The following is a 23,598-nucleotide window of genomic DNA, read 5'->3' as shown; positions in this document are numbered from 1 at the left end:
ACCCACTTGTTAAGTGGTGAACTTGGTAGGATACTATAGAGTCGTAGAATGATTAACCTACAGAAAGAGGCTATTCAGCCTGTTGTGTCCATACTGGCTCTCTAAAAGAGCAACTTAGCTAGTTCCATTCCCTTACCTAATACCCAATAGGCCATGGCACAAACCCATTGAGTTAAATTAGTAACTTATTGTACAACTTTTTTCAGACACCCAGGGCTCCACCATATAGATAAAGGACCCGTTTGACAGCCAGCCCCTCCATCCTCCATCAAGAATTTCAATATAGCACACAGCAGTCTATCGTCTGTGCTTCCCCATGTTGTATCATTCTTGATTATTCTGCAGTTCATCTTCATATCCATCATGACTGCCAACACCTGATCTGAACCTTCTGTTTAAGAGATGCAAGCACGTTTTAAGTATTGCACTCTACCTTTAAGAGGTGTTGATGTAAGAGACACAAATATTGTTTGGAATAAAAAGTGGGTAAATAAACTTTTGGACAATACCTAGGTACAGAGAATTTACCATGTAGTATTTTTCGAACTCTAAGGTGAAAAGTGGAACTGTTATACATTGCTTATTGTTTACAAAAGGTCAAATGATCTTTGAAAAAGCAGAGCTGTTTAGAGAAAGATGGTATGAATTTGTTACTTTGGCTATAGAAATCGAAGAAAGGAGCATTGGGCAGGTTGCTAACCGACACATTATGGGCTGAGTTTCTGTTTTGCCATAGTCTGGGGAGTGAAGTTGAAAGGAGATTTCCAAGAAGTCTGCAGAAAACACGTGTCCCTTTCTCTCTCTCTCAGGAAAAATTAGAAAGCTTTTAGAGTTTCGAAGAGGTTTGCCATTTCTCTCTTCTGCGCTCTCTCTCAGCAAAAGATAATGCTCAACAAATTTGAAAACTGAACTACTAACTGCATATAAGACCTAGGTATAACTGACTGGCTGGCTAACCAAACTAATTTCCATCATCCTGCGACCGACAACAATTTGATCTTGTCAATGGAAACTGTATTAACAGTGAGAAAGTCACCTTGTTCCACTCTTGTGGTTTGGATTTTGAACACAAGGTTTTCTCTTTTTTTGCCTTTTTTTTTTCTTCACCCAAAAAGACTGCAGAGTTGTATTTGATGTTTAAGCCTATCTGTGTTTGGATGTGTGTATGTTGTATTTGAGTTGAAAGAGGATATAATTTCAGTGTATATAGTGGTAGTTAATAACTCATTTTGGTGCTTGTTAAAAGACTTAAGTTTCTTTGTAATAAACAAGCTTTTATGTTTATTAATGAAACATAGTGGGAGTCATTCATTTTGTCGTAGATGACGGTAAAAAAAAATAATTTCACCATCTTGGTGTTTCAGTTGGCCCTTACACCTCGAGGACATCTCATGGAGTAGTGGAGCTTGATGACTGGCATCTTCATTCTGTCAGAATCTTCGTGCTATTCTGATTTTGTCCTTCTTGTGAATGTGTGCAGCCACTGAACACTCTGGTTAGCAATGACTTAAATCAGCAACCATTCAAATGAACAGGAAACATGGAAGTTGTTAGCCACCTGCGTTGCAATGACCAGATGCAGATTAATTATGTAATACAAATTTTGACATTTTTGGAGTTATGTTATTTACTTTCCAAAATCTTTTTTTCTGTTTTCCTTTTTGTTACTTTTTAAAATTTTTTTGGTAATTTCTCCTAAAGGCAACAGTTTCTTCTGTGATATTGTTCTGTAAATTCATTACGTGGGGCAGAAGTGAGGCTTTGTCTGCGAGTGTATTTGGTTTTCTTCTGGTCTAATTTCCTGCATTTTCCACTAGGGGTCACTAAATTCTGCAGTCTTCAGCAGCACTAACACTATAGTTAGCAGCTCACAATTGCCTGTAGCAGGATGTACATAACCGTTTGGGGCTGACAAGTTGTAAGTAATAAGCTAACTGGCAAGACAGAAACAAAAACACAAATTTCTGGAGAAATTCAGTAGGTCTGGCAACATCTTTAGAAAAAAAGACGAGTTACTGTTTCAAGTCTGGTGACTCTTCATCAGAACTGCAGCTAGGAAAAAGTGGTATTTATGCTGCAGCCAAAGTTTGTGGAAGCAAGGGGAGGTGAGCGTCGATAGGTGAAGATGGAGCCCAGGGAAAGAGATGAAGGGGCTGGGTAAATATGGAGATTATGAACCGCTGGTCAGGTGAGAAGAAAAGCTGAATAAGGTGCAGCATTTTATATTTGAATGCAACAAATGCAAAACCTAAGGATAATTTTAATTTGTAATTTAAATTGTGGGTATCACTGGGTCAGTGGGACTACACAGCTGTGAGACAGAAGATTTTAGGTTCATGTCCCATCCTAGAAAGTTGTCTATACATTGTTTTAAAAAAAGCCCCTATTTTCTAATCACCCTGTTCAAAGATGTTATTACACACCTCACTGAAGCCCAGTTTGGGTTCCACCAGGGCCACTCAACACCTGACTCATTGCAGCCTTGGTTCAAACATGGATAAAAGTGCTGAATTCCAGAGGTGAGGTGAGAGTGACAGTCCTTGACATCAAGGCTGCATTTGACCGAGTGTGGCATCAAGGGGTCCTAGCAAAACTGGAATCAATGGGTATCGGGGGAAAACCCTCCGGTAGTTAGAGTCATACCTGGTACATAGGAAGATGGTTGTGGCTATTGGAGGTCGGTCATCTCAGCTCCAGGACATCTCTGCAGTTCCTCAGGGTAGTGTTCTTGGCCCAATCATCTTCAGCTGCTTCTTCAATGACCCTCCCGCCTTTATAAGGTCAGAAGTGGGGATGTTCACTGATAATTGCACAGTGTTCAGTACCATTTGTGACTCCTCAGATGTTGAAGCTGTCTATGTTTTAATGCAACAAAATCTGGACAATATCCAGGCTTGGGCTGATAAGTGGTAACCAACAGTCGTGCCACACAAATGCCATTCTATGATCATCGTCATTAAGAGGCATATGCCTTGACATTCATTGATGTTACCATCACTGAATTGCCCATGATCAACATCCTGGGGGTCACCATTGACCAGAAACTCAACTGGACTGGCCATGTAAACACATTGGCTACAAAAGCAGGTCAGAGACTAGGACTACTGAGTTGAGTAACTCCCCTCCTGAGCTCCCCAAAGCCTGTCCATCATCTACAAGGCACAAGTCAGCAGTGTGGTGGAATATTCCCCACTTTCCTAAATGGGTGCAGCTCCAACAATGCTGAAGAAACTTGACAACATCCAAAACAAAGCAGCCCACTTGATTGGCACTACATCCACAAATATCTACTCGCTCCACCACCGGTGCTGAGTAGCAGCAGTGTGTACATCTACAAGATGCACTGCAGAAATTCACCAAATATCCTTAGATAGCACCTTCCAAATGCACGACCACTTCCATCTAGAAGGACACAGGCAGCAGATACATGGGAACATGACTAACTTCAAGCTCCCCTCCAACACACTTACCATCCTGACTTGGAAATATACCACCGTTCCTTCATTGTTGCTGGGTCAAAGCTGTGGAATTCCCTCCCTAATGGCATTGTGGGTCAACGCTCATTAGATGGATTGCAGCATTTCAAGAAGGTGGCTCACCACCACTTTCTCAGGGGCAAATTGGGACAGGCAATAAATGCTGGCCAACCAGAGACACTCACATTCCACACAATGAATTAAAAAAAATGATTTTGCTAACTACAGGGCTTAAATCAGGAGGATGTAAAATACCCTTGTGGTACATTTTGAAGAAGAAAAAGGAAGTTCACTTAATATTGTGGTCAATATTTTTCCATCAACCACCATCACTAAAAGAGGTTTATCTGGTCATTGATTTTTGAGGGACTTGCTAGTCACAAATTGGCTACTGTATTTCAGTAGAGTGGTGATGACACTTGAAAAGTACTTCGTTAGCTATAATGTGCTTGGGTCATTCTCTTTCAAATCCTTTGCTTTCCAAACACTGGAGTTCTAATTATAGGTGGTTTAAATTCAGTGAAGACCCTTTAAAGTTATTGTGTTTTAATGCTTTTGAATAAATATGCAAACCATGGTATTGAGAGAGGTTGGACTGGTACTTTATGGAATTCAGTCTGTAGTTTTTTTTTAATTTGAACAAATATTGAACTTCAGTGAACTGCTTTGAATTGATCAGCATTTTTATAGAGTTTTGCAGCTGTGTCAAGATACTGTGGTGCAGTGTGTAAAATCTACAGGATGCACTCGAGTAACTCGAGGCTCCTTCAACGCACCTTCCAAAACTGTGACCTCTACCACCAAAAGGGATACGTGCAGCAGATGCGTGGCCACACCATCACATACCAGTGCCTGTCACACACTAGATTCATATTGCCATTCCTTCATTGTCATTCATAGCATTGTGGCTGTCCCAACACCCCAAGGACCTCAGTTCATGGCAGGTCACCAGCACCTCCAGGGCAGTTAGGAAATGGCAATAGATGAAGCTTAGCCAGTGACGCTATTGTTCCATAAACATGTTTTTGAAAGAAAAAGGTTCTGAGACTCTCTTTAGATTTCTGTAAATGATGACTGGCACACTGATGGCGCACAGTTTCCTCCAGGAAAATCAAATGCACTGCTTGCAGCTAATTTAGTATTGACTCCAGTGGACGCTTTATTTATTCTTCTTATGGGATGTGAGCATCGTTGATGAGGCCAAGATTTGTTGCCTGTTCCTCTTTGCCCTTGAACTGAGTGGCTTATTGGGCTGTTTCACAGGGCAGTTAACAGTCAACCATTTAATCACATACAAATCAGACCAAGTAAGGACAGCAGATGGGTTTTTACGATGACACATGATAGTTGTCATGCTCACTATTACTAAGAGCACTTCGTAATTCTGCAGTTTCTTTATTAATAGAATACAAATTCTACTGCCTAGGACTGGTGGGATTTGAACCCATGTCTCTAAACATTAAACTGGGTCTCTGGTAAATAGTGATTGGACAAGAAGTTGAGAGACAAATTTTAACAAGTAGAACATAGAACAGTACAGTACAGGCCCTTTGGCCCATGATGTTGTGCCGACCTATTATCCTATTCTAAGATCAAACTAACCTGCATACCCTTCATTTTACTATCATCCATATGCCTATCCAAGAGTTGCTTAAATGTCCCTAATATATCTGACTCCACCGCCACCGCTGGCAGTGCATTCCACGCACCCACCATTCTCTGTGTAAAGAGCCTTACTCTGACATCTCCCCTATACCTTCCACCAATCACCTCGTGATAATCATTTCCGCCCTGGGAAAATGTCTCTGACTATCCACTCTTTCTGTGCCTCTCATCATCTTGTACGCCTGTATCAATTTACGTCTCATCCTTCGTCACTCCAATGAGAAAAGCCCTAGCTCCCTCAACCTTTCCTCATAAGACCTGCCCTCCATTTCGGGCAGCATCCTGGTAAATCTCCTCTGCACCCTCTCTAAAGCTTCCACATCCTTCCTATAATGAGGTGTCCAGAACTGAACACAATATTCCAAGTTTGGTCTAACCAGGGTCTTATAGAGCTGCAGCATAACCTTGTGGCTCTTAAGCTCAATCCTCCTGCTAATGAAAGCCAATACAGCATATGCCTTCTTAACAAACCTATCAACTTAGGTGGCAACTTTGAGGGATCTATGGACGTGGACCCCAAGATCCCTGTGTTCCTCCATACTGCCAGGAATCCTGCCGTTTACCCTGTATTCTGCATTCAAATTCAACCTTCCAAAATGAATCAGTTCACACTTTTCTGGGTTGAATTCCATCTGCCACTTTTTAGCTCAGCTCTGCATCCTGTCAATGTCCCATTGTAACCTACAACAGCCCTCCATGCTGTCCACACCTCCACCAACCTTTGTGTCATCGACAAACTTACTAAGCCACCCTTCCACTTCCTCATTCAAGTCATTTCTAAAGATCACAAAGAGCAGAGATCCCAGAACAGATCCCTGCGGAACACCACTGGTCACCGAGCTCCAGGCTAAATACTTTCCATCTATTACCACCCTTTGTCCTTTATTGGACAGCCAATTCTGTATCCAGACAGCCAAATTTCCCTGAATCCCATGCCTCCTTACTTTCTGCATGAGCCTACCATGGGGAACCTTATCAGATGCCTTGCTAAAATCCATATACACCACATCCACTGTTCTGCCTTCATCGATGTGTTTTGTCACATCCTCAAAGAATTCAGTAAGGCTTGTGAGGCATGACCTGCTCCTCTCAAAGCCATGCTGACTATTTCTAGTCAAAATATGCTTTTCCAAATAATCATAAATACTATCTCTCAGAATCCTCTCCAGTAATGCCCACCACAGAAGTAAGTCTGACTGGTCTGTAATTCCCAGGATTATTCCTATTCCCTTTCTTGAAGAAGGGAATAGTATGTGCCACCCTCCAGTCATCTGGTACTACTCAAGTGGACAGTGAGGACTCAAAGATCATTTCCAAAGGTGCAGCAATCTCTTCCCTCGCTTCCCGTAGCAACCTTGAGTGTATCCTGTCTGGACCAGGGGACTTATCTGTCTTCATGTGTTTCAAAATTTCTAGCACATCCTCCTTCCTAACATCAAGCTGTTTGAGCATATCAGCCTGTTTCACGCTGTCCTCACAAACATCAAGTTCCCTTTCACAGCTGAATACTGAAGCAAAGTATTCATTAAGGACCTCCCCTACCTCCTCCGACTCACTCTGGCCATCCTCTTGTTCCTCACAAAAGTATAGAACGCCTTGGGGTTTTACTTAATCCTATCCGCCAAGGCTTTTTCACACCCGCTTCTAGCTCTCCTAAGTCCATTCTTCAGTTCCTTCCTGGCTACCTTGTAACCCTCTGGAACCTTGACTGATCCTTGCTTCCTCATCCTTAAGTAAGCTTCCTTCTTCGTCTTGACTAGATGTTCCCCATGTCTTGTCATCCAGGGTTCCTTCACCTTACCATACCAAGTGTGAAGTTACAGTACTTAATAGGAATATAGAAAAGCAGAAGATTTATTAATAGATGAGAGACTTGGATATGTTATAGGAAGTGATCTGGATATGCTTGTGCAGGTGTAGTGAAAGGTTGACAAGCCAGTTCAGCAGGCAATTAGGAAAGCGAATGACACATTGACCTTTATAATATAGAGATTGGTGTACGAGTAAAGAGGTCTTTATTGCAGTTTAATAGAGTCTTGGTGAGACGACATCTAACATACTGTGTAGTCCAGTTTATATCTTGATATCTACAGAAGCATATACCGTCCGAGAGAAATGCATTGTAGGTTCGCTATATTGATCCATTTAATGAGGGGCTTCTCTGGTGATGAAAAATTGAGTAGACTGGGCACATAGTCTGTGGAGTTTAGAAAAAGTGAGTAATTTTGTTAAAACATGAAGAATCCTTTTGGGGATGCTCAGAGCATGCTTTCCCTGGATGGGGAGTCTAGAATTGGGGATCACAGTCTTAGAGTAAGGATTTTGGCCATTTACTGCAGAGATAAGGAGAAATTTCTTAATACCGAGTATGCTCACAATTAAGGATAATCTGAACAGAAAATGACATTTTTGATAAAAGGGGCATTTGAGGATAAGAGGACGGTGCTAGAAAGCCAAGTTGTGGCAGAAGATCAACTGCGATCATTTTAAATGTCACTGCTGGCTCGAAGAGCCGTACGGTTACTCTTGCCCCTTGTTTTTTCAATTTTATTTTAAGATTTTATTCCCTGTGTTTGAATTTAAAACGTTTGATTTTCTTTTCAGGGTTACTGCCAAGGGATTCTGAGCCATTTGTACAGGAACTTTGCCTCTACATGTTGTCAAGGATTGCCCTCATTCACTGGGATCAAGGTATCTAAATAGAAAGGACAAATCATCTATTAACCATTTATCAGCAGAGGGCAGCAGTTCAACAGCAGCTTCTTTGGAACTCTGAAATGATGATAGTTTAGTAAATCTGTGAAAATTGTTTAAGGACTAATTATTTTTACCAAAGCAACAATCTTTGTGAATCCTAGCTTGATAGATTTCACAAAGCACAGCAGGGAGGCCAACATATTATGTCTTGTTTGAACTCCAAGAATAACTGACTTTTGGTGTCGCTGATCCTTCTTTGAGCATTTCTTTTTTGCTTTCGAACATAGGTCCTAACAATAGGAAACTTGAGGGAAAATTGAAGCATTGATTGCTTACTTGATTTGTTTAATTTTTCTGTAGTTAAATTGTCAATGCCCATTGTTTCTAATATTAAATTGAGTAAGGTTATGGTGCAGTTAATTTTTTTTTCTCCAGTCTTTGTTCTTGCTCATTCTTTGCGCAGTCTCTTACAAAGACACTGAGTCAAGTTAAGATATTGTTCCTTGGATGTCAAAAACCCTTTATCTCACCAAGCAGGCCGTTTTACATAGGTGAGCTTGTTGATAAACATTGGATGGCCTTTTGGTTGTCAGCCTTATCCTGTTTTCACATGACACATGTAAGGTCATGGGCAGAGAACAGAACAAGAGCCCGAACTGATTTGTTTTTCCTTTCTCTTATCTGCAGACACTGAGGCAATTGTAGCATTTCCACTGTTGTCTCAGTTGAGATTACATAACTTTTTGTACATCAGGAGTCAAACATGGGGCTTTATCGCGTCCTTAGGAGAATGCAGAACTTTAGTTAATAAGGAAAAAAAATACATTGCGAATATTGTCTATTTACATAACTATATAAAATAAAAGCTTTACACTTATTAGAGAAACCTAGCAATTAGGTGCAGGAGTAGGCCACTTGGTCCTTCGAGCCTGCATCACCATACGCTATAATCCTGGCTGATCATGCAACTTCAGTATCCCACTCCCGCTTTCTCTCCATACTCTTTGGTCCCTTTAGCTGCAAGGGCCACGTCTGGCTCACTCTTGAATATATCTAATGAACTGGCCCCAACAGCTTACTGTGGTAGAGAGTTCCACAGGTTCATAACTTTGTGAGTGAAGAAATCCTTCCTCCTCTTGGTCCTGAATGGCTTACCCTTTATTCTTAGACTGTGACCCCTAGTTCTGGACTTCCCCAACATGGGGAACATTCTTCCCACATCTAACCTGTCCAGTCCCATCAGGATTTTATATGTTTCTTTGAGCTTCTGCCCCCACCCCCACAATTCTTCTAAATTCCAGTGAGTACAAGCCCAATTGATCCAGTCCTTCTTCATGTGCCATTCCTGCCGTCCCGGGAATCAGTCTGGTGAACCTTTGCTGGATTCCCTCAATAGCAAGAATGTCCTTCCTCCGACTAGGAGACCAAAACTGCACACTATACTTGAGGTGTGGCCTCATCAAGGCCCTGTATAACTGCAGGAAGACATCCCTGCGGGAAGACATCCCTGCTCGTATACTCAAATCTTCTTGCTACGAAGGCCAGCATGCCATTAGCTTTCCTCACTGCCTGCTGCACCAGCATGCCAACCATCAGCGACTGTTCCACATGACATTCAGGTCTCATTGCACCTCACCTTTTCCTAAACTGCCATCATTCAGATAATAATCTGCCTTCCTGTTTTTGCCACCAAAGTGGATAACCTCATATTTACATATTTCATTTTCTGGCAGTTTTCCATAATTGGAAAATTATTTCTGTCAACGTACACAGCTTCTAGTAGCTTGAATACTTTATACAATTGCCATTGAGAGGAGAAACAGATGAAATATGTAGATGGTTGTTAGGGATATGGAATTAAATTAGGAGAAAAGGAAAGAGGTAGTTGTTGAGACGTTGCAACTGTAATTTTGGGAAGTGTAAAGGAGTTCAAAATATGGAGGCCTAATTGGAAACAGGTGTACATTTGTTGAAAAAAATTTTTAGAAGCAGCCGAAATGTGGTTGTCTCTTAATTGCTCTCTGAATGGCCTACCAGCGCACTCGGATCAAGGACAGTTAGTGATATAATTAATGCCGGCCCAGTCAGTGATGGCCACATCCCGTGAATTAATAATAAAAAAAATTTATTTTGCTTCAGTTCTGATCATTTTAAAATTATTTAACGCAGTCCTTTCAGTATAGTATGCAAATATCCTGTCAATATAATTTGCAAGTAATTAAAGCTCAAAGCTGAGTTTATCAGTTTTTAAAACAAATTGACAAAACAAGAAAGTTGCTATTATATTTTTCTTTGCTTGCTTTAGTTTTCTGCAGTGCTTTGGGATCAGCATTGAAAGATAAATGTTTTCCTGATCCTGAGAGGAAGGGAGATACAGTCAGAAGCAGGACAGCTGGGCTTTTCCTGAAGCTTTTTCACCCTCTCTGTGAGATACTGACCTGGTTGAACGCCGAGCAAGTTCAAAATCAAGGTGGGCAAATAATTATTGAATTGATGAATCCATATCTCTTAGAACCTTGTTTGTGAATTTACATGTTCTAACTAGAAATATCCTTTCTGATATGTGTTATAAAGCTTTTAAATCTGGAATATTTTTCAGTCAGAAGATACTACATTGCAACTGTCTGGGCTAATTTACTCACCTAGTGATTGACTGAATCCCTGATATTTGATAATTAGAATGAAAGTCGGACAGAATCTGCTCCATCAAACTACTTCCCAGGCAGTGAAAATGAAAATGTACATTCTGTCTCTTTTATAGAATGTACATTAAGAAGGTGGATGTTGCAAGCGAATACTGTTAAATTAGATTAAGAAATTAGCAAGTGGAATCATGTAAGCAGTCCCAAGGATTTGACATGCTTTGCTATATTTTTATCTTGCACTGCTGACCAGACCAATTTATGCCACAGGGGATTAAGGATGCTGATTGATTGGTACAATGCCCTTTATTGGCCAGGGTACTGCCAGTTCAACCGATTACTTTAATTTGGATGCCAGTGTAACTATTAGTGTCCTCAGGATTACTCAACAAGTGCTGCCCAGTTGCAGGATCACATCTATCATGATGCATTTTCATAATGAGGTTTGCACGTGCAGGCTGATTGTTACGGTCTCTACTCTGCCTGTTAGTAAGAGCTGGAGGAACATGTTCTTTGATTCATTGGAATATGTACCAGGGATCAATTAGCAGTGTGATAGGCAGAAAAAATTTTAGAATGATGCAACATTCTTTTCATGGAAAATATTACATAAATTGACACTGTGAACTAGCAGTGTTGATTTATTTCGCTTGTTTAATTTTGTTTTACAGTCAAACCAATAAAGTGGCTTATTTACACTTGTTGAAACAAATTGCATTCATACACAGGGAATCATTCTTTGCAAACAAAAGGAAATGTGCATCATTTAAACGTCCTGGATTATGAGGAGCGTTGGGGCTCCCATTTCTTTCTCCATGGCAACACCCTCAGCCATTTGGAATCCACTTGCTAAACAATAAACACCCATTTCTGTACTTGGAGTTTAGAAGAATGACTGAAACTTAAAGAATACTGAGAAGCATGAATAGACTGGATGTGAAGAAGATGTTTCCATTATTAGGAAAAACCAGAACACGAGGGTACAGCCTCAGAGTAGAGGGACAACTTTAGAACTGAGATGAGAATTCCTTAAGCGAGAGGGTGGTTAATCTGTGGAACTCATTGCTACAGAGGGTTGTGGAGATCAATTGAGTGTTTTTAAGACACTGGTTTTTGATTGGTAATGGAGATCAAGAGTTACATGATGAAGAGATGAGAATCGGGTTGAGAATAATACCAGCCATGATTGAATGGCAGAGCAGAATTAATGGGCCGAATGACCTAATTCTGCTCCTATGTCTTATGGTCTTTCTTCTGTGATTTGACATTGTGACTGTGTGATATTTGGCATTGTCTTGAGCTCAAGATGAAAAGCTTTGGAGCAAGGGACTTTGGCAACTGTTTTCAGCAATACTCAAGTTCTATGGTGGTGAGCAGCTATTTAAACAGAAGTAACACAGTGTGGAGCTGGAGGAACACAGCAGACCAGGCAGCAGCAGAGGAGGAAAGTTGACGTTTTGGGTTAGGACCCTTCTTCAGAAATGGGGAGAGGAAAGGGAGCTCAGAAATAAATAGAGAGGAGGGGTGGGACAGGGGAAGACAGGTGGGATGGTGATAGGTGAGTGCAGGTAGGGAGTGGTGGGGATTGGTCAGTGAGGTGGAAGGGGCGGATAGGTGGGAGAGAAGACGGGCAGGTTGTGTCAGATCAAGGAGGCAGGGATGAGAGGGAGGGTTGGACATGGGATGAGACCAGAGGTGGACAGATTTTAAAACTGGTGAAATCCATGTTTAGGCCATCGGGCTGTAGGCTCCCGAGGCAGAATATGAGGTGCTGCTCCTTCAGTTTGCGGAGGCATCATTGTGACATTGGGGGAGGCCCAGGATAGACATGTTACCCAAGGAGTGGGAGGGGGAGTTAAAATGGTTCGCGACCGGAAGGTGTTGACGTTTGTTGCGTGCAGAGCACAGATGCTCTACAAAACGGTCTCCGAGCCTCCACGTGGTCTCACAGAAATGTAGCTTTGCAGTAAGAGAAAGTTGGGAGAACAAGCAGGACCATAGGACCTATCCCAAAGATTGAAGTAAAAAAATGGCAGAATGGCTGTTGAGAATTGGGAGAGCAAAGAATTCTGAAATAGGTGTTCCAAGGATTTAAATGGAATTGCAGCAGAACAGCAACAGAGAGAAATGAATGGCACAGCAGGCATATAATCACAGACGATGTCACACTTCAAGGAGGGACAGGGTGGTGGGTAAGTTTACAGGTAATCATCTAAATTAACTATTTAGAAGGAAATCTAAATCAAAAAAATCACTTAAAATCTTTAAAATATAAAAATCATTTAAATTGGAAAGTCTGGAAGTAAGGAAGCCGAAGCATTAAGATGAAGATTAACAAAACACAGCTAAATTGATACCAGCAGAAAGGAAGGAGGCGATTGGTGAATATTTGTGAGATTTTTATCTGGATCAAGCACAAGTCCTATGTTTGTTTCTGGTAAGTTTAGATATCTCTAACAAATAGAGAAAGTACAGGTATTTCAGTTCATTTAAAATCAAGTTCTTTTTCATGCAGAACATACAAAAATAGGTAAATAAAACCAATAACTGTGGATGCTGAAGATCAAAAGCAAAAACAGAAATTGCTAGAGGAACTACCAGGTGTGGCAGTACCTGTGGAGAGATGCTTCAGAATTCTGAGGAAGGTTCACTGGACTTGAAACGTTAACTTTGCTTTCTTTCCATGGATGCTGCCAGACAAACACAGGTAGGATTTGGAAGCAGGAGTAGACCACTCAGCCCCTCAATCTTATTGTGCCATTCAGGAAGATTATGATTGTAATCTCAACTCCACATTCCGTCTGCCCGTTGCTTTTTAAGAAACTAGCTTTAAAAATATTCAAAAACTCTGCATCGACTGCCTTTGGTGCTAGGGCCTTACAAAGACCCACAACCCTCAGAGAAGAACTTTTGCCTCATCTTTGTCTTAAATGAATAACTGCATACTTTTAAACAGTGACCCCATTTAAACAGTGATTCCTAACAGTGACGTCATCAAGATGGCAGTGGAATAGGGCTCCTGAGCTGGGGCTCGACTATTCCAATTGCTTTTCTTTTCTTTATTTTCTTTTTTCTCCCCCCTCTTCTCTTGTTTGTTCTTCTCTTTTCCTTTGCTATCCCTTGCCCTGAGCTCAGATCCCAGTGCAAACTTTGTGGCGGCAGTGAGCATGCCCTTACTTTTCTTGGGTGAGCACAGGACCTGGTATTGGAATTGGCAGCTGTGACGTTGGTGAGATAGACCCAGCCGCGAAATGTGGCAAAAGGATATTTTCTACAGAGAGCAAGATGATTGCTGACTTTGTCGTTGGTTGAGTCCGGCACTGGTGGTGGCCGAAGGGCATAACAGCAACATCAATGAGGTGGGCCTAGTGGCAAGAGATGTGACTCTGACGTTGGTGGGTCAGCGGGGCAGTGGCAGAGGAGAATCAACCCTGTGACAAAAGATGGCACCTGAAGGTTGGTGACTTCAACGTTTGTTGGGTCCGATGTAGACGGCGCTAAAGTAATGGAGGAGGGATGGTGGTGCAGGTGTCATTGATGATGAGCTGGCTCAGGACTGATGGACTTTCTTTAAGCTATATCTTTAAGCTATATTTTTTCTTATTCTTAAACTATTCAAAATGGCGTCGGATCATGGCAACAGTGGAAAAGCTTTTCACTGTATTCCACTGTTTTTCCCACTGTGAAATGCACGTGACAATAAAGTCATCCATATTCCCAACAAAAATCATTCATATTTTAGATACTCCCAAAGGAAGAAGCATCCTCTTCACGTCAACACTAAAGATTCTCATGTTTCAATCAAGTCATCTTTTACTCTTCTAAATTCCATGGGCTACAAGCCTAAAATGTCCAACCTTTCCTCATAAGATAACCTGCCCATTCCTGTTGTTGGCCTGGTCAAGCTTCTCCGAACTGCATCTAACACATTTACGCTCATATCCTGTCCTGCCTAATTGTCCTGTATCCTTCAATATTCAGATCCCAACCTATGTCGCCCTGTGACATGTCTTTGTAATGTTGATGAAATTGTATGTACTTCTATTTGGGCTCTAGGAGTCACAACCTCTTGTCCCTGACTAGTGACCAAATTAGAATGCCCTCTCTTGCTGGTGCAAAGCATCTATCTCAGCCTAAAATATACACAAGGTCTCTGCTCCGAATGCTGTCTACAGCCCATGAGCTACATCCCATCTTAAAACACAAACTCATGACTAGTGAAGCAAGTGTACACCATGAATTTTGACAAACTAGAGTAAAGATCAGGTTTTATGTGTAATTTATACAATTTTATGAACTTTCTTATAATCAAGGAGGGCTGGACCAACTTAGAAATGATTGCAGATCAAAACTATATTTGAAACTAAACGTCATTGCAATTAAGATGCGCACCTCAAACAGAACAGAATCATCTCACGAACTCTGTAGTCTTCACTCAGGAAATTGAGATAAATGCTACTTTAATAAATGATGAATATCTTACTTAAAATGTTTTACTACACCAACAACTGAATTTAAAAACTGGACTTTCTACTACAAATATTACATTTTCTTACTTTTCCTAGACTTACTTACCATTGTGGTTGACTGCTTTCCTGTGACTATGAATTGCATATAATAAACATATAAATAGTTTCAACTTTATATCAGTTCTGAAGCTTCATATCAGACCGGAAACTGAAACTCAGGCCTTCTGAGTTTCTCCAGCATTTTGTGTATTTTAGATGTTATTATTGTGTCTCCGTGTTCTGTACAACTAAGTTTTGAACCTGACTCTGTACCGTATTTGTGCTGGGAGTGGGGGCAGGTGAGGGTTCATTATTCAGGAATTATATCTGGGCCCCAAATAATACCTAAGATATTATCATCTAAATGAAATCTGTTAAAGAGGTTATCTGGAAGATATTTTGTTGGGGAGGAACACAGCAGTCTTTCAGATCCATTTAGCAGTAGGGGAGTTAAGGGTTACAGGGAAAACACAGGAAAGTGGACGTGAGGAATGTTGGATCAGTCATGATCCTATTAAATGGCTGAGCAGGCTTGAGGGACTGAACAACATTCTCCTGTTCCGATTTCTTATGTCGTCTTATCATCAAAACAGGCTTGATCAATTGAGGTCGGGCCTTTGCGTGAGTCCTTATTGAGGACTTGGGAACTGCGAGTTGCAGATTCATTAACAAGGCAAACAAACTGGAATATCTGCAACCACACACTTGCTAGGATAGGCATGTTAATTCTCTCATGCCACAGATGTCACTGTGTGTCTTAGGCATCCTGAAGGAGGAGTGAGGTGGTGAACAATGCGGTGCATATCAGTTAAATGATAAGGATAGTAAGGAGATTGAAGACATGCAGACAGATTTTAAAGAGCAAGGAAATAAATCAAATTGTTGGAAATCAATGCTATAAGAACGTATCTTCATCTCTCCTCTCCTGTTGGCATTCTGAACCACAGGCTACATGCAAAGATTTTTCCTTGTGTCACCATTTCTTCTTTTGTCAATGACCTTAAATCTGTGCCCTCTGGTTCTTGCTCCTTCCACCAATGGGAACAGTCTCTTCCTATCTACTCATAATTTTGCATAATCTATAAAATCTTCTCCCAGCCTTCTCTGCTCCAAAAAGAACTGTTCCAACTTCTCCAGTCTTTCTTCAGGGTTAGGGTTGCTGAAGTAACTGAAGTTCCTCATCATTGGAACCATTCTCAGCAATCTTTTCTGCACCCTGTCTAAAATCTAGAACTAGATGCAATACTCTAGTTGAGGCTCAGCAAGTGGCTTAATGTTGTCTTTGCTTTGGTCCTCTATGCCCACATTTGTAAAGCATTGTATAAAGTTAAGGATTCTGTGTTCTTTATTAAGCATTCTTGCAACCTGTCCTGCTGGACCTTCAAGGATTCATTTATTTATACACTCAGGTCAATCTGCTCCTGCATCCACTTTAGAATTGCAGTCTTTGTTTTACATTAACAATAAAAGCAAGATATAAATAGGAGTCATTGGACCCAAAAAATTAACTCTGTTTTTCTCTCTACAGATGCTGCTGGACTTGCTGAGTTTCTCCAGCAATTTGTTTTTATTTCACATTTCCAGCATCCACAATATTTTGCTTTTATTTACATTGTCTTCTTGCTTTCATACCAAAATGAATTGCTTTCCACTTCTCTATATTAAATTTCATTTGCATTTGTCTGCCATTCCACAAACTTGTCTATATCCTTTTGAATTTTTACACCATCCTCCTGTTGGTTCACAGTACTTCCAGGTTTTGTATCTTCTGCAATTTTTGAAATTATGCCTTGTTCACATATCTAGGCCATTTATATAAAAAAACAAAGCACTATGAATGCTGTTTTTATTTCACTGATACACATAGATAGCGGGAAGAACACTATTTTTGGAGAACTCCCCAATAACTTCCTCCCATGGAAAACACCCTTTCACCAATATTCTGCTGTTGGTCACTCTGCCACTTTCAAATGCATGTTGCTATAATTGAAGGTAGTGCAGTGGATGTTGTCGACATGGATTTTAATCACATTTGACAAGGTCCCACATGGCAGATTGGTCAAAGAAGTAAAGGCCCATGGGATACAGAGTAACATGTTGAATTGGATCCAAAATTGGCTGAGTAACAGGAAACAAAAGGTGCAAATGGAAGGCTGTTTCAAGTGGTGTTCCAAAGGGCTCCTTGTTGGGATCCCTGCTGTTTGTTTTATACATTAACGATTTGGACTTGAATGTTGGGAGCACATTTGGGAAATTTGCAGATGATATAAAAATTGGCCATATAGTGAGTAACGTAGATAATAGCTATAAGCTCCAAAATGATATAGATGGTTTTGGTGGGGTGGATTGAAAAGTGGCAGATGGAGTTCAACTCTGATAAGTGTGAGGTAATGTATTTCGGAAGATCAAATGGTAAAAGGAAATACACAATAAATGGGAATATACTGAGAACAGTAAATGAAGTGAGAGATCTTGGCATGCAAGTGCACAGGTCCCTAAGGTAGTAGTACAGGTTGGTAAGGTTCTAAAGAGGGCATATGGAATACTCTTCTTCATTGGCAGAGGTATAGAATACAAAAGTAGGGATATAATGATGATATTGTTCAAGACACTGGAGTATTGTGTGCATATCTTCTTACCACTTTATAGGAAGGACGTAATTGCTGTGGAAAGAGTGCCGAGAATATTTACTAGGAATTTAATCAAAAACAGAAATTGTTGGAAAATCTCAGCAGGTCTGGCAGCGTCTGTGGAGAGAAGTCAGAGTTAATGTTTCATATCCAGTGACCCTACCTCAGAACTAATGGTTGCTCGGAAGATGTTGGTTTTTATGCAGAAGATAGGGTGGGGGGAGGGGATAATGAGTAAACGATAGGTGGAGATAGAGCCCAAAGAGAACGAAAGATAATTGGACAAAGGAGTAGATAACAGTCAGGCTAAGAGGATGAATAGCAGCTAATGGAGATAGTTAGTGGCTAACAATGGATTGTGTGTTATAGCAGACTATGTGATAACAAGGCCTGGAGTGTGGGGGTTGGACAAAGGACTTGGAAGAAGTTCAAGCTCTAAAGTTGTTCAACTCGATATTAAGTGCAGAAGGCTATAGAATTCCCAAGTGGAAAATGAGATGCTGAGCTTTGCTGCAGCACTGTAGCAAGCCTGAGACAAAGATTTTGGCCAGGGAACAAGATGTTGTGTTGAAGTAACAGGAGCTGGAAAGTCAGGGGTTTTTTTTTCAGACAGAACGTACGTGTTCTGTGAAGTGTTCTGTGAAGTGGCCATCTAGTCTATGCTTCATTCCCCCAATGTAGAGGAGACCACATTGTAAGGAGCAAATGCGGTAGACTAGATTGAGCGAAGTGTGGTAAAGCACTGCTTCACTTGGAAAGTGTGTTTGGGCTCTTGGATAATGAGGATGGAGGAAGTAAATGGATGGGAGGGCGGTGTTGGGAGTGAAGGAGGAGTGGACCAGAGGGAACGGTCCTTGTGGAAAGCTGATAAGGGAGGGGAAGGGAATATATTTCTGGAGGTGGTGGTAATGCCATCCTCAATGTGGATGCTGGTGGTGTGGTAGATGAGGATGAGGGAGACCCTATCGCTGTTGTGGGAGGAAAGAGAGGGGATGAGGGCCAAAGTTCAGGAGATGGGTCAGACCCAGTTGAGGACTCTGTCAACTACGCTGCTGGGGAATCCTTGATTGAGGAGGAAGTGGACATTTCGGAGGCCCCTTTGTCAAAGTTGGCATCATTGAAACAGATACAACATAGATGGAGAAACTGGCAGAATGGAATAGGGTCTTTACAGGAAGCAGGGTGTGAGGATGTATTATCAAGGTAACTGTGGGAGTCTGTGGATTTATAATGGATATTAACACACACGTTCTGAGGAAGGGTCACCGGACCGAAACGTTAACTCTATTTTTTCTTTCACAGATGCTGCCAGACCTGCTGAGCTTCTCCAGCAACTTTGTTTTTGTTCCTGATTTACAGCATCCACAGTTCTTTCAGTTTTTATAGTGGATATTGGTGGCCTGCCTATCCCCAGAAATGGAAACAGATGTCGAGGAAGGGAAAGGATGAGTTAGAAATGGACCAGGTGAAGTTGAGAGTGGGGTGGAAATTGGAGGCGAAATTGATAAATGTTTCCAAGTCCAGACAAGAGAGGGAAGTAGCACTGATGATGCCATCAATATACCGGAGAAAGAGTTGTCAGTGGGGGCTGGATTAGGACTGGAACAAGTACCCCACAAAGAGACCGGCATAACTGGGGCCCATGCGGGTAGCCATGACCACCCCTCTGACCTGAAGAAAGTGAGAGGAATTAAAAGAGAAGCTGTTTAGGGTGAGGACAAGCTCAGCCAAGCAGAGGAGGGTGATGGTGGATGGGTACAGTTCAGATCTTTGTTCCAGGAAGAAGTGAAGAGCCCTGAGACCACCCTGATGGGGGATGGACATGTAGAGGGATTGCACATTCGTGGTAATGAGGAGGCAGCTGGAGCCTGCAAACTGAAAATTCTGAAACTGACGTAAAGCGTCAGAGGAACCGCGGACGTAAGTGGAAAAGGACTAGACAAGGGGAGAAAAAAACCGAATCAAGGTAGAAGGAGATTTTACTAGAATGTTGCCAGGGCTGGAGAATTGTAGCTATGAGGAGAGATTGGAGAGGTTGGGGTTGTTTTTCTTGGAACAGAGAAGACTGATGGGCAACATGACTGAGGTATACAAAATTTTGAGGGGTAGAGATAGAGTAGATAGGTGGAACCTGTTTCCCTTGACAGAGAGTTCAAAAACCAGAGGTCATTAGATTCAAGCTAAGTGGAAGAAGGATTAGAGGGGACTTGAGGAAAAATGTTTTTATGCAGAGGGTTGTTGGTGTCTGGAATTAATTGCCTGAGTTGGTAGTGGAGACAGAGACCCTCAACGTTTTCAAAAAGTACCTGGATCTGCACCTTAAGATCATGTGCAGGAAGATGGGTTTAGAAAGGGTGTCTGGGTGTCTTTGGATTGGCATAGACAAGATGGACTGACAGACCCCCTTCTCTGTGCTATATCATTTACATGGTTCTATCCACAAGTATCCACTTCATCCACTACTGACACTCAGTAGCAGGAGTGTGTACTATCTACAAGATGCACTGTAGAAATTCACCACGGCTCTTTCAAATAACACCTTCTGAATCTGCAACAACTTCAACTTAGAAGAACAAGGGCACTAGACACTTGGGAACACCAACACCTGCAAGTTTCTCTCCAAGCCATTCACCAGCTTGACTTGGAAATATATCACCAGTCCTTCACTGTTGCTCTGTCAACATCCTGGAATCCCCTCCCTAAGGATATTGTTGGTCAACCTACAGCACAATGGACTACAGCAGTTCAAGAAAGCAGCTCACCACCTTCTCAAGGGCAACTACGGAATGACAATAAATGCTGGCCCATCCAGCGACATCTAGGTTCCACGAGTGAAATAAGCCACTGAAGCCTGCAGTGTAGTAGTTAGGGTCTGTAATTTAGTAGTTAGCACTGCCTGGAACGTGGTGGAGGCAGATTTTATTGATGCATTCAATGGTGTGGGCGTGTTGGGCCTGTTTCCTCACTGTAAGGATTCTAAACTTCTAAACAAGAAGGCATAGGATGATAGTTTATATTTAAATAATGTGCAGGATTATTGAGAAAAAGGCAGGAGATTGGCAATGAGTTGAAATGCTCAGGGAGTTGATGCATAAATGAAGGGCCAAATGGCCTCTCTCTGCTCCATAGCCATTCTATGGTTCTGTGTTTCTCAACTTAGCACTGAAGAGCCTCTGAGCTGAAAAACAAAGGAAACCACAGAACATGGTAGCCTGTAGGTTAGCATTGAAAAACCAAAGCCATGCAAACCACAGAGCGGAGCGCAGTGCTAATGGTGCCCACTGTGAGCTGTGTTCCCTTCCATCACTTTCCATTCTGATCATGCGAAATGCATTAAAAAATGGTGGGGCAATGCCCAAGGTGGGCAGAGTCAGTGTTACTTTGGATGGAAGTGCAAAATCCATGTCTGCTAGGGAAGCAATGGCCTAGTGGTATAATCACTGGACTGTTAATCCAGAAACCAGGTAATGTTCTGGAGACCTAGCTTCGAATCCTGCCACGGCAGATGGTGGAATTTGAATTCAATGAATACCTGGAATTAAGAGCCTAATGATAACCATGAACCCATTGTTGATTGCCAGAAAAACCCACCTGGTTCACTAATGTCCTGTAGGGAGGAAACTGCCATCCTTACCTGGTCTGGCCTACATGTGAATCCAGACCCACAGCAATGTGGTTGACTCCTAACTGCCTTTTAGGCAATAAATGCTGCCTAGCCAGCGACGATCCCATGAATGAATAAAGAAAAAAAAAAATTAGTATATTGATGAGGCAAATACATGAAGCATACATTTGCAAACTCCAACTACATTTCAGTTGCAATCATTTCTTCACTCATTTGCAGAATGCAGAATGAACGTGTTTATGTTTCTAATGCTGTCAAAGGCAAACGGCACTGTGTCACTGATGCTTGCAGATCTAACTTTGCCATCTTAGTGATACAGAAATTAGCAGCAATGACTTAAAAGCAGGGGAGTGCTGAGCAATAGTGTCCCATCATTTGTAAAACTTCCAAGGGTGTCATCTAAGTATGATTTACTGAAAACAATGAAAAGTTGAATAATTGATGTAGGTTTGTGATGGAAAGAAAGTTGGAACACTGCAGGCACACCCTTTTTGGCATAATATGTTGGGTATTCAGCTGATGTGGCATCTTTACCAAGTTGGTGTGCATGCTGTCACCAGAGCTGTCGTGGAACAAACAATAGGGGTCCACTGTTTGGAGCATTCTGGGGAACGATCCTTCGGTATAGTCTAGACACATGTGCCACGTCATCCTGCCGTGCTGTGCTCTGCAGAATTGCAGCAGGCATTTGGGGCAGCATGGTAGCTCAGTGGTTAGCATGGCAACCTCACAGCGCCAGGGACCTGGGTTCAGTTCTAGCCTCTGATGACTGCCTGTGTGGAGTTTGCACATTCTCCCCGTGTTTGCACGGGTTTCCTTGGGGTGCTCAGATTTCCTCCCACAGTACACAGATGTGTAGGATAGGTGGATTGCCCATGCTAAATTGCCCATAGCATCCAGTGATATATAGGTTAGGTGGATTAGCCATGGGAAATCCAGGGTTACAGGGATAGAGTAGGGTTGTGAGTCTGGGTGGGATGCTCTTTAGAGAGTTGGTATGGACATCTTGGGCCTGTTTCCACACTAAGGGTTCTAAACTTCTAAACAAGCAAGTATGGCAGTGTGATAGATGCTAAGGAATGGGGAGAACGGGAGCAGTCTTCCAAGAAGTAGCACAAGGATACTGAAGAGGCAGAAACTCTCCTTGTGTATGACAGCGCTCAGCTGTATCATACAGTACCAGCCAAAGAGGACGAGATTGATACCTGTTCTTGTAAATGAGAATTGGGTGCAGCAGACCATCTTGGATTGTAGAATAGTCATTGCCAGCATTTTGTTTGTGTTCTGTTTGTGTTGTGGGGATGAACTGCAGTCTCTTGGTTTTGTTTGTGTTCACTTTTGCTGGCTGTAAGCAAAAGCTTGTGTCTAGAATGTCCATTTGCTTGTCTGTCGGTGATGTTCCCCTAATGGATAATGACAAGCTGTGGGTCTGCAGTGTCAGTGATACCAGCAATCAGCTGTGAGCACTGTAGCTTTGTGGCTGCTGTGCTATTGAAGTTGCTGGTGAGGTGCATCACCGGATAGTTGACACTTATCTGGTTTCACAGCAGCTTTGAAAAGATGGTGCAGCATCAGGAATGCCAATCTTTTGGCATACATCCGCAGAATAATGATTTGTTCCAGGAGTGGTGCATGGTAAGGTGAAGATAGAATTGGATGAGAGGGATGCCATTGGGACTGGGTACTCAGTTAATGAGGTGAGTTTGGTAAGATGTGATTAGAAATCCTACTATACCTTGCTGAAATAAACCCTCCAAAAAATGTGATACAACTGGGCCTTAGCGAAAAACAGTTAGATTAAGCCCTTTATTTCTTTTTAGCAAGCAGCAATGTCACTCTTCAATTAAAATGTAGTTCACTGATTCAAACTTAAGGAGCCAATTTATTGCAAAGCTTTTAAGTAAAAGTAAAGACTCCTATTACTTACTAACCCTGAAGAAAAAGATAATCCAGTAATATATTCATAAGTAGGCAATTTGAAAGTCCTTAGAGCCCTTGAGGTTTTAGGTTTTAACCTGAGACTACAGTTGTTTAATTGATGTCCTGTATTCACAGCAGTAGCAAAATTTTGTAGATATCTTTGAGTTTTTGTTGAATGACTGTTCTAATTTGCTTTGTCTATCAGGTGTTGTTTTTCAAGAAGATGAAATAAAACAGGGAGATAGAAGGATTGAATGCCTCTCATCTCTGTTGTGACAACTCTATTTTGTGTCTCTGGTTCTGCCTAAAAGTAGTTGTTTGAAATATAGTTCATTTGTGTATTCCTGTGCCTGAGCTCCCATGTCCAGTTTTCCAAGCTAGATAATTTGCAGGCAAGTGTTTCATCCCAAATTGTGAAATGTTTCAATAAGACTG

The 23,598-nt window shown here is 41.7% G+C and overlaps 1 protein-coding gene across 8 annotated transcripts in view; it reads left to right on the top strand.

Annotated features, from left to right (window-relative positions):
- Window positions 1–23,598, top strand: part of ccdc142 (coiled-coil domain containing 142) — a 164,882-nt gene that overhangs the window by 47,877 nt on the left and 93,407 nt on the right. For all 8 annotated transcript variants that reach the window (XR_007263052.1, XM_048601969.1, XM_048601951.1 and 5 more), the window contains 2 exons: window positions 7,746–7,832; window positions 10,144–10,308. Coding sequence is in view for 7 of the 8 variants with exons in the window: in XM_048601969.1 (XP_048457926.1) it covers window positions 7,746–7,832; window positions 10,144–10,308 (252 nt within the window). In the remaining variant the exon portion in view is untranslated. The remainder of the gene's footprint in view (window positions 1–7,745; window positions 7,833–10,143; window positions 10,309–23,598) is intronic.

The sequence above is a fragment of the Rhincodon typus genome, chromosome 1 (genome assembly GCF_021869965.1).
Source record: "Rhincodon typus isolate 14 chromosome 1, sRhiTyp1.1, whole genome shotgun sequence".
Lineage (NCBI taxonomy): Eukaryota > Metazoa > Chordata > Chondrichthyes > Orectolobiformes > Rhincodontidae > Rhincodon > Rhincodon typus.
This window is presented reverse-complemented; position numbering and strand designations above follow the sequence as displayed.